Below are 12,015 nucleotides of genomic sequence, written 5' to 3'. Positions count from 1 at the left end.
ATAGCCTCGCTTAACCAAACAAGCTTACATAGCTTCAATCGTTTCATCCATGTTATATTGGAATACATAATTTACAATTGAAACAATAATAACCTTTAGCAAACATAAAGAATATTAACACCAAAAAGTAATAAAAAAATTTTTTTAACTTAATAAGCAATTTGATGCATTTTTGCCTGCACCCTGTTGATATATTTTAACGGTTTCTCACTAAAAAGGTTTGACAAATAAAGGAAAGCTTTACAGGACGAAATAGAACTATATCTTGCCAAATATTATTTTTTAAATTATTATTCATCAATCTATAATTTCAGCAATCTCTGTGTGTCTGTCTGTCTGTCTGTGACCGCTGTTTCTCGACAACCACTGGTCCGATCTAATTGAAACTTGCCAGGTATATTGCTGGGGACCTGAGGATGTGCCTTTTCAAGGTTTGATATTAATCGGACAAGTGGTTCCCAAGTTATGGCCATTTATTTACCAAACCAATGACAGGACACGGTGCTATGACATCACAATTGACGTCACAATTCTTCTTCTTCGTTTGATATGACGTCACAATTGACGCTTGGGACCTGAGTATGTGCCTTTTTGAAGGTTTGATATCGTTTCAGCTGTTTCCCAAGTGTTTCCCAAGTTATGGCCATTTATTTACCAAACCAATGACAGGACACGTTAACGCGTAGGCGTGGCCAATGGGGGAAGGGCGCCTTTGTTACCGTGGCGGAGGAGTGGCAATGATCAATGGCAGCGAATGTCATGGCAAGGAAAGACAGGGAGGTAAACTTGATTTTAATTTGGATTTTAATTAACTGTGTGTGTATCACAGCAGTTGTTACTTCAACGAAAACGCACGTACGGGCACGCACTAGTTATTATTAAATAATAACTACTTGGAACTACTAACGTCATGGCCTACACCCTTATCGGAATCTATGAAGCCATGTTGGAATACGTTTTGCATTTTCAGTTGAAGTTTTCTCCTTTACTTCATTGGTGCGAATTGGATAAACGACCTCCATGGCTGTTCCGAGTATCGCTTTCAGTCATTTAGTCCCAACCGTCGTGTGAACATTCCATGTATTTTAGTACTTTCCCAAAATTGAAGGATTTTGGGGGACAATACCACGGATAAATATGGAACACACTATAAACTATTAACCCCCCCCCCCCACCTCAGAACAAGTTATTGATAACCCAAATAATAAGGAACAAGTGCCGGCAGAGAAATTTATGGTCGATTTTGCGATGGTTTCCTGACGAATATTGAACACGTTAATATAAGTGTCGCATTTCGATGACTTTTGTCGTGTATCTTTTTTGTTGGATTAAAATGACTTTCGCACCGCCCCGCCCACTATTCCCGACTGACCAATCAGATGTCGGGGTATTTCCGCGTCACGCACACGGGTTAATAATTAATATTACACCGATCGGCTCTGGTGTGAGGAGTTCGACAAGTCGAGTCGAATCGGACGGACAGTGAGTTTAACCCTTAATCGCATTACGCAGGATAATTATAATCCGTGCTGGTGCAAATTCTATGAAACTTTCGCTTTTGATCCCGCAAACGGCGTCGTGTGCCGATCGTTAATAATTATGCAATGACGTCTTTATATTATATGTTCCCTCACAAGGAACTTTGACGCATGAAGCAAATCTTGCGCCACCAATGCCAACAATGGTGTTTGAACTTTTAAATGCCGAGCATTTTTTTTTTTGGTATGATTCGGTCGTGGTTCGAACCAACTGAGAGCGGACGCTCGAGCCGTCGGGTCTGGTTAACTGGACCGGAAACATGAAGAAGAAGAAGAAGAAGTAGAAGAAGAAAATGATGAAGAAGAAGAAGTAGAAGAAATGATTTAACGGACAGACGGGATTCGAACTTCGGATTAGACTGACATAACAATTACGCCCATTAATGATCAACTCACGTAATGGCGTTTACTTTTGCAGCGAGTTTCGCCGCCGAGATGCTGATATTAATAGATTGAAGAGTAATAACTAATGAGGTAACGAAGAGCACCCGTTACGTCAGACGTCATTAGTCGGGACGATCCAGATAAGAGATGACGACGGACGTCCAGACTCTGAGGAGGATGAAGAACCTTCGGGGTCCCGTGACGTCATACGCCAAGTCGAGAGCACACTGATGGAACAGCATTTGCGTTTCGAGGCCTTTCGTTTGAGGAAGTGACAGATTGCAAACAATTGTGTGACGGACACGGTAAATCGATTCAACATCGGGGGGTTCTCACATCGCCTTGCTTGATTAGTTCCGAGTGTGTGAGTGTGAGTGTGAGTGTGTGTGGTGGAAATGGATCTGGGGAGAGCAATGTGATATAACAATTGACTTGAGATGTGCAAGTTGTGGGCCGACGTCTTACGAGTTCTGTGAATCTTTCCAAACATTTATGAGGTTCTTCAATTTGTGCACAATTGTAATTGTGTTTGCTTGAAGTTAAAAAATGGAATATCGTCTGGGTTATTTACAATTTTATTGTTTGCCGATTTAATTATCAACACCAGTGTGCGTGTGCGTGTGCGCGTGCGTGTGTGTGTGCGCGTGCGTGTGTGCGTGTGCGTGAGCATGTGCGTGAGCGCGTGCGTGAGCGCGTGCGCGTGCGTGTGTGCGTGTGCGTGAGCGCGTGCGTGAGCGTGTTTTGTGTGCGTGTGCGTGAGCGTGTGTGTGAGCGTGTGCGTGAGCGCGTGCGTGAGCGTGTGCGTGAGCGTGTGTGTGTGTGCGTGAGCGTGTGCGCGTGCGTGAGCGCGTGCGTGAGCGTGTGCGTGAGTGCGTGCGTGTGTGTGTGCGCGTGAGCGTGTGCGTGTGTGCGTGTGTGTGTGCGTGAGCGTGTGCGTGAGTGCGTGTGCGTGTGTGTGTGTGTGTGTGTGTGCGTGCGCACGCTCCATAACTCCAAAACCATGAAACTTTGTATGCATACGAAGAAAACTCCAAGGAAGTGCCTGAGTGAAAATTGTGTTTGGGTTAATTAAAACACCCCTTTTGACTAATTAACGGCCTTATTTAACGATATCCTTTATTGGGTGATCCTTGGTCACTTCACTCTCTGGGTCTCAAGGCGTTTCCTAGGTAACCTCGCTGGGGTCTTAAGCCGCCATGTTTTTTGGCCTGCTCCAACTCGTCTTGACTTGGAACAGGCCGCAAGGATTTCTTAACGACAAAGTTTTATTTTAACTTTTCTCACTCATATTATCGAACGCCTGTTCATCATAGTTCCGGATCACAGTCTAAATCGCTTTTGTAAGTGCTATAGCTTTCAAATTCGGAGCTTGGAGCGATTTCATGCATTTTATGATGCGAGTTTCCATGATCTACTCTCACGGACTAATTAAAGTATATTGTTACGGTTGTGGAAATTCACAGAACACCAGTCAGGTTCCCCAGAGTTAGTTATTTCGGTAAGTGTGTGTTCCAGTTTAGATTTCCCCACCGATGTATAAAGGGAATTATTCGTGTGCCGGGCTGTGCATCTTTGAGTTAGCCGTTATTCTTTCTCTATCTTTTATTTTAACAATAACAACAACAACAACAAAACGAACACGTCCGCGTTTGATGGCGATTTCCACCACGTCCGCGTTTGGGGGCAGATCCAGCCTGGGTGAAGGTTCAAAGGTGAAAAGGGGAGGGCGTTGATTTCGGGTGGCAAAGCCCACCGCGGCCCCTCCCCTTGGGGCTATAAAGGGCTGCGTTCGCTCGCTGACAGTGTGTGTGTTGTTGGCTGGGTTGGAGAGCGGTTAGTTGAGAGCCGTTGGAGAGACGACGAGCCATCGGCAGGAGTTGAGCCGTTGGAGTTCGGAGTGGAAGGGTTGGAGAGCCTGTGGGAGCTGGCGAGAGCAGTGGAGTTCGTTCGCTGGAAGGTTCGCCCGCAGGAAGCCGGGATCGAGACCTGTTCGCTCCTCCAGCACGTCGTCTGCTTGGCCAGGCCGCAGTGAAGGCCAGACGACCGAGGAGAACCGTACAAGCTGCTCATCAAGCTGCCCAAGCGACTGGCGCGTTTGCGACGCACCGGGCCGAACGGAGACACCAGAGGTCGCCGATAAAAAGGACCCATCGAGTCACCACGAGGGTGGCCAGGTAGCCGGCCCAGTCTCTCAGGGCCTGTTCCTGTAATCCCGGCCCTGAGTACATTAAAGTCCCACGAGCCCGGTTCTTTCTTTCTTGGGTTTTGCATGAAAGTCTGTGGCACCTTGTCCTTAAGTAGAATCATTGTTAAGTGCCTGTATGTACATTGCATAATAGACATCGACTGTAGGCTTTTGCTCGTGTCTTGTCCCCTATTTCCCCATTGACTGCTTACGTGCTGGGTGAAAATAAACACCATATTGTTTGAATGTCAACCCGCTCGTTGCGTCACTTTCTCCATTGACTGCCATGATGCTTTCGGAAATTAGCTGGCTGATTACAAAGCCGATAAAATAATCTGGTCCGACGGGATCTGGCGAATTAAAACCGCTCGGCATTCGCATACGGAACGAGCCGCTTTAGCGGCTCGTTTTTGTGCAGGCCCCGTCGAGGTATAAGCTCCCGGCATTTCTGTCCGTGCGAATAGTTAGGTATATCGATAATTCGGCGATTGACCCTGTAGCGCGTAGACAGAAGTTGGCTAGTTTATGGTGTATTAAAAACACCCGTAGCTGGGTTTCGGCGTTTGTTCCGAAGCTACGACTAGATTGTCGCGTTCGGTGGACGCGCGGCCTGGATTGGGCTGAAAAGGTTGTGCGCACGCCGAACCGGTGGAAATCTATAACAATATCATCGAAATATTATTTCAGCTTTGAGAATCGGATATCGTCTGGATTAAATAAGTGTTGAAATGTGGAGTGAAATCTGATAATTTAAAGAAACTAGTCTTATAACTAAGCCTATATACCTATTTACTTTAATCAAGGAAGGCTATGGTCTCTCCTTCTCCATATATACACAAGAAAATGTGAAATTTCCAAAGCATTAAATATATCTTTTTCTACTATTTGGAGAATTGTATTGAGTGAACAAAAGATTTTGGAATGTGCCAAAATTAACCAGCTTCATTGAGCAAAATTATTTAATGCATTCACTGCTTCATATCGTGCCCTGTCCCCCAGAGGGACTGCTTATCCATAGCATCTGCCAGATCTGTGTTTATATTTTTGAAGGTTTCGTGAGGCGCTCTACAGGGAATCAAAGTAATTATAGGCAAAAGCGGATGTTTTAAAAGAATGTTCTAACGTTTGCGTGGACCTCGAACCGATGTTCCACGTGACGTGTGCACAGACGAGCAGGCAACATGTTTCATGGAGATGTGCATAAACATTAATCTTTATAAACAGCTGGCAATTGTCATGTGATAGGTGGAAAAAAAAATGGATTGAAAAAAAAAACGAACAGGCAACATGTTGGATTATCTACAATGTTCATTTCATGGGCGATTAAACTTTGCGATCTCTCCAGAGTTGGTCGACCTTAAAAAGCAACTCTTTGGTGGATCAAGTCATTATTTGAAAGAATTCATTACCTTCGCATTCTGCGAAAGGTTATGTATTGGTCGCTGTGTATTTATTACCTTCGCGTTCTGCGAAAGGTGATGTTTTGGTCGCTGTGTATTTTTTATTTATTTATTTGTGAATATGTGTGTGTGTGTGTGTGTGTTTGTTTGTTATTCGCATAACTCAGAAAGTATTAAACCAAATCGCTTGAAATTTGGTGGGATGATGGGTTATTATCCAAGGAACGTTTGATTAGATTTTGGGAGCGATCGGGTCAAAGGTCAAGGTCAAGGTCACGGAAAGGTCAAATTCGTATTTTTACCATAGCGCAGTCAATTTTGATCTAATTGGCATGCAACCGATGCCAAAATGTTCAGAATTCATTGCCCAATCTTGTGATGGGTGACATGACACAATTACATCATTACCCTTGTTAGCGGTTGGGGGTCAAAGGTCAGTGGGGTCACGACCTTTCAAAATATGCGGTTTTTGTCATAACACGGTCAAATCAAAACCGATTTGCATGAAACCAACACCAAAATGTTCACTGTTCTGTTCTCCCCACTCTCATGCCAAGAACAAAAAAGTAGCGGAGGCGAAGGTATGTGCTCTACCGAGTGCCCATTCTAGTTTAATTTATTTAACTGCTTTGGGTGTGGTGAAGACCAGCTTTAAAGTTAAAGGGATCCTATATGGTATGCAGCCACAGCCTGTCCAAGCGTTCCTGATCAACCATTTAATTGCAGTGCTTGCTTGAGTGCCGAAGCCGCTTGCTGAGTGCCCTACAGTCGATAGCGGTACAGTTCGTGTCCCAATCAGGATGTGCAGTCGGCAGTCAATACAAGGTAGAGGTACATAATTTACAAAGGTTATATGGTTTCTCTTTGTGAGTTTCAAAATATAATATAATTAATAACACCCAATTTTCGAGCCGTTTGCTGTATTAACGTGATTTCTCAATTACAGAGCCAATTTTTTTTCCACCTGTCACATGACAATTGCCAGCTGTTTATAAAGATTAATGTTTATGCACATCTCCCTGAAACATCAAGAATGCAACATTGTTTTGCTAAATTGTTGAAATTCCCCCAAAATATGGGTGAAAGCAACTCATGGTTTTGGGGTTGTATACAGTATGTACTGTGGTCGGTAATCGCACTGATTCCAATCTGACGATTCCTGAACAGTTGCTGATATCGGTCAAGCAGTGTGTGCGTGCGTGCATGCGCGTGTGTGTATTGGGTGGGCGCGAGACTACCGTTATTCTCAGGTTTTCTGTCTGTCTGTATGTATGTAATGGACAGCTCTCTGGAGGCCAGAGGAGTCAACCGATTTTGATGAAACGACTGGTAGGTTCATACCAGGATCTCGTTGAATGCTTTTGAGCACCATTACAATGGACGCCACCGTTGCCTAGCAACGGGACTTTGAAAAGATGTTGATTTATAACTGGTTACTAAATTGGCGGATGGTATCAGTATTCTATCCCCCAGAACAAAAGATGGATTTAGAATCACCACTCACACTCGAAGAACTTTCTGTTGCCCTTAAGAGCCTGAATGTAGGGAAATCACCTGGGCTGGATGGTCTACCAGCGGAGTTCTTCAGAAAATTCTGGGACCTGATTGGATCTGAATTGTTTTTGGTCTTCCAAGAGAGCCTGGCGAAGAATCAACACCCATGAAGTTGCAGAAGAGCTGTGCTTACTTTGATTCCAAAAAAAGGAAATTCCTTGCTCATCTCACAGTGGAGGCCAGTGTCCCTGCTGTGCACAGACTATAAAATCCTCTCAAAAGCTTTGGCCTTACGTATTTCACCTCTACTAAAGGATATTATACACATGGACCAAACCTACTGTGTCCCTGGGCGTAATATCCAGGATAGTATTTCTGTTATTCGAGATGTAATTTATATTTGTGAGATAAATCATGGAAGTTGTGGCCTGGTCTTCTTGGACCAGGAGAAAGCATTTGACTGTTTCTCACACAAACCTTTTTGAAGTTTTAAATTTTTTTGGTTTTGGCCCCCTCTTTCTATCACATATACAGTTATGTTATTCAAACATAATGGCCCTTTTAAAAATAAACAATGAACTTGTACCCCCATTTGGGGTTGGGAGAGGGGTAAGGCAGGGCTGCCCTCTTTCAGGAATATTGTATACTATATCTCTTGAATCCTTCGTAAATCCTTATCTGGTGTCACTATGGGAACTAATCCCTTAAAAAGCATCGCCTATGCAGATGACACCTGTGTCTGCATAAATCATGCAGAAGACATTGTTAAGATAATGGGTACCTTGGATCTCTTTAGTAAAGCATCATCAGCCAGAATAAATTGGGCTAAAACAGAAGCACTGTGGCTCCAACCCTCCACCTATCCCATATCACCCCCCCCTTTCCCTCTCCCTCCTCATCTCCCTGGCAATATTTCTTGGAAAAGTGATGGGATCAAGTTATTGGGAGTGTTTCTTGGTCCGGGAGATTATGTGAGGCATAACTGGGAAGGTTTGTTGGCATGCATGGAACTAATTTTACTTAAATGGAAGAGTTGACTGCCAACTGTCCTACCAAGGCAAGGTACAAGTCAACGGTCTGATCACCTCAACGTTATGGTACAAGGTTCTTGCCCTACAGCCACCTGCAGACATCGTGGACAATATACAGAAATGCATCACTCGTTTCTTCTGGTCTGGAAAGCACTGGCTGCGACCGGAAATCCTGAACTTACCAGTGGCTGAAGGTGGCCAAGGACTTGTGAATGTCAAGGGCCGCATCATGGCTTTCCGGCTGCGAACAGTATGGCGCTTCTTGTATGAACCCTGTTTGGTCTGGAGACAACTCACCAGTTGCATCTTCCGACAAGCTGGAAAATTGAACTTTGCACAAGAGTTGGTCTTGATGGACTCAATCAAGATAGATTTGTCTGGGTTACCTGCTTTTCACGGAAGCCTACTCGATGCATGGCAAGCTTTCGGCTGCCGCCGTGACCCTTCGACCTACACTGAACCCATGTTCTTCAACGAGCCACTGTTTCACAACAGTTTATTTGAAGACGATGAAGAGGAAAATGCTTTCATTCAGCAGTTCACAAACACTGCAATAACGAAAGTGTGCCACTTGAAGAATGCCACCAATGATAGGTGGCTAAGTGCCACTGCTCTTGCGTCAGAGGTTGGCATTACATCATGTCGCAAAGTGGACAGCGTGCTAAAATCGGTACTGCACACCGACCGTGCCTCACAAAAAGTTTGGAAAAAAAACCCCTCCCATACCCACCTCTGACTTTTCCCCACCTTTCCCAAACCTTTATCTATCTGGCTCTACGAGTCTCGAACCTATTGGTTTTGGCCGATGTTGATCCTTTTCTGGGAATAATCGAAAAACCCTGAACATACAATGCCTAAAAGTCCTTTTTCCCTCTTTGTCCTCCCCCGTATTCTGTAGATTGGTCACAGTCTTACCAACTCCCCCCCTTATCCTATTTGGAATTGGTACTATAGACCGCCTGTACCAAAACGGGATGGAGATCTCCAATGGAGAATCGCACATTTTGTATTGCCAACAAATTCTTTAATTCACTGTTTTTCACAAACAAATAGTGAGCAATGTCCCTTCTGTGGACAAACCGAAACACTACCTCACGCGTATATATGCTGTAACCGTTTAACCCCTTTATTTGTTTTCCTGAAGTTGCTTTTGGCATGTCCCTCTAGTAATTTTGATTTTTACCTTCACAAACTTCGTTTGATGAAGGTATTGTATTGACCCCTGTGTATTTATTTATTGGTAAATATGTGTGCGGACAACATTGCGCAAAAACTGCTGGACCGATTTGCATGAAATTTTCAGAGATGATGTGCAGTTACTCAAGGACGCTAGGTGAAGCTTTTGGGAACAATGGGATTAAAGGTCAAGGTCACGGTCACGAAAAGGTCAGAATCGTTTTTTCGTCATAACGCGGTCAATTTTTATCCGAACGAGATAAAACCAACACCAAAATGTTCATTACTCAATTCTACATTCTAGGCTATGCCACATGAAGGTGTGGCGTAATTACCCTAGGTAGCGGTTGGGGGTCAAAGGTCAAGGGGGTCACCACAAAGCATTTTTCATTGGGTAGTGTCATGGACAACATTACGCAAAAACCACTTAGCAGATTGTCATGAAATTTTGTGGACTTGTTTGACATCATGAGAGGACAAATCGATTAGATTTTGGGAGCGATCGGATCAAAGATCAAGGTCACAAAAAGGTCAAAATCGTTTTGTTGCGATTAAAGTGTCAATTTTGTTCCGATTTACATCAAATTAAGTCCAAAATGTTCAGTATTCAAATCCCGATCCACTGATATAGCGTATGGTATAGTGTTTGCAACCCTAGTTAGTCTGTGGAAGTCAAAGGTCAAGGGGGTCACCAAAATGGAGTTTTTGATTGGGAAGCGTTGTGGACAACGTTACACAAAAACCACTTCGCAGATTGTCATAATTTTGTGGATGTGTTTGGCATCCACTTCGCAGAATTTGGGAGCGATCGGATCAAAGGTTAAGGTCAAGGTCACAAAAAGGTCAAAATCCTTTTTTCACGATGAAATTGTCAATTTTGTTTTGATTTACAGCAAATTAACTCCAAAATGTTCAAAATTAAATTCCCCATCCTCTAATATGACACATGGTATAGTACTTTTGTCACCCAAGGCAGCGGTTGGGGGTCAAAGGTCAATGGGGGTCACACAAATTCACATTTATATCGGAAAGCGTTGTGGACAACTTAACGCAAAAAAACAAAACGCAGAGAGGCTTTAATTGTTTTGGATTTATTTGGCATCATGAAAGGACAAATCCATTAGATTTTGGGAGCGATCGGATCAAAGGTCAAGGTCACAAAAAGGTCAGCATCGTTTTTTCATGATGAAAACGGTTAATATGTTTCTGATTTACATCAAATTAACTCCAAATTGTTCAGTGTTCAATTCCCCATCTTCTGAAATGACAGAAGGTATAGTACTATTGTCACCCTAGGTAGCGGTTGTGGGTCAAAGGTCATGGGGGTCACGAAATGCATATTTGTATTGAGATGCGTTGTGGACAACTTAATACAAAGGTAATAACTAGAATATATCTCTGTCTCTAAACTGTGTGTCTGTTGATGCAACAAGGGCCATAAGCGCCCTACCAAACTTAGTTGCTAAGTAAAATACAACAAATTTTCATTAAGGAGACTTGGTATGGTTTGATATGCACATAGCTTCGCTCATGGTTTAGTAAAAGGAGTTTTACTTTCTTGTTTAATTAGACGCCAATTAAAATGACGTTTTTGTCCTCGCTCGGATTTGAAAACATGATCTACTTGATCCAGGTCGTGTCTGCGTGGTCAGTGACATTCGACCGAATCCGACCCTACATGCAACAGAGTTCGGCACTCGGGACAACGAATCACCTAAAATTGTCATAATCGTAATAGTTCTAATAACAAAATCCTTTCACAAAATCCGGATCATGGACTTTAAATTTGCGAAATTCCCGAGCAGATTTAGTGGAATTTTAGTTCCTCATTTCACTCTCATGCCATGTTCAAACTAGTGGCTGCGGCGAAGGTATGCACTCTACGAGTGCCCGTTCTAATTCAACCTTTATTTTTGGCCCGAGTATGCCCTTCAACTCCCCAACAGCAATCCTAATTCATTTTTTCCTTTCACAAGCTAAGCTTACTATATATATATATATATAAGACAATAAAATAAAAAATGTGCAATGATTTGTATACAACAGATAGCTTAGAAGTGTTTAAAGCCCTTTGTGTTTCAAGAATCAAACTGGAGTTCTGGTGTTGCTCTCAGCTGCAGGTGTTTGAGACCCAATAGTGTATAAACAATGCCTTCTGTAAAGTATCTGAGGGTCAGTTAAAATTCACTTATCAGTTAGTTACTGTATACCCTCTGTCTAAACTTCTTGTTGTTTGCTTATGATGTAAAATTGTGTGCAACTGTGTGAGCCTCTGCATATGAGGCAATCAAATTTTTGTATTTTTGTAATAAAAGTCAACTGTCTCTGTCTCTGTCTCTGTGTGTCTCTCTCTCTCTCTCTGTCTCTGTCTGTCTCTGTGTGTCTCTCTCTCTCTCTCTGTCTCTGTCTTTGTCTGTCTCTCTGTCACTCTCTCTTGCCCCCTGCTGGCCATTGGTACGTTGTGTGTACTGTCAAAGCGACTGCTTGCTTCGTGTTGTGAGTACCTGTCCTCCATTGTGCTGGTTTGTGTTTTTCACATTCCCCATTTCATTCCTCTGTGTTTGTGTTTTTTGTTTGTAAGGTTTTCCCATGTTTCCCCTCTGTGTAGAAGAGAGAGAGACAGACAGACAGATGCTGTCGCCAGTATCTCCAATGATACTGTTTCCTTGCATGGCGAGGATGAAAAAGATGGTTTTGTACCTGTGAAAAAGAAACGTAAAGCATCTACTTCGCGTGAATCCACTAGTCCCCCAAGGTAGTCGTACTGGATACGAGTAATGTAGTAACTGAGGAACCTCAAATAAATG

The 12,015-nt window shown here is 43.3% G+C and overlaps 1 protein-coding gene across 6 annotated transcripts in view; it reads left to right on the top strand.

Annotated features, from left to right (window-relative positions):
* Nucleotides 1-627: 627 nt before the first annotated feature.
* Nucleotides 628-12,015, top strand: part of LOC147019944 (uncharacterized) — a 58,754-nt gene continuing 47,366 nt past the window's right edge. The window contains exon 1 of one of the 6 annotated variants that reach the window (XM_085894823.1): nucleotides 628-780. In XM_085894823.1, coding sequence (XP_085750949.1) covers nucleotides 745-780 — 36 coding nt within the window. In that variant the 5' untranslated portion in view covers nucleotides 628-744. Of the gene's footprint in view, nucleotides 781-1,354; nucleotides 1,483-1,823; nucleotides 2,228-12,015 lie in introns of those variants that run through there. The other 5 variants (XM_085894822.1, XM_085894828.1, XM_085894826.1 and 2 more) reach the window with 5 other exon arrangements.

Source organism: Eptatretus burgeri, chromosome 9, assembly GCF_056783735.1.
Source record: "Eptatretus burgeri isolate ZD-2024b chromosome 9, Ebu_testis_v1, whole genome shotgun sequence".
NCBI lineage: Eukaryota > Metazoa > Chordata > Myxini > Myxiniformes > Myxinidae > Eptatretus > Eptatretus burgeri.
Note: the sequence above shows the minus strand (reverse complement) of the source record. Positions and strands in the feature narration are given on the sequence as shown.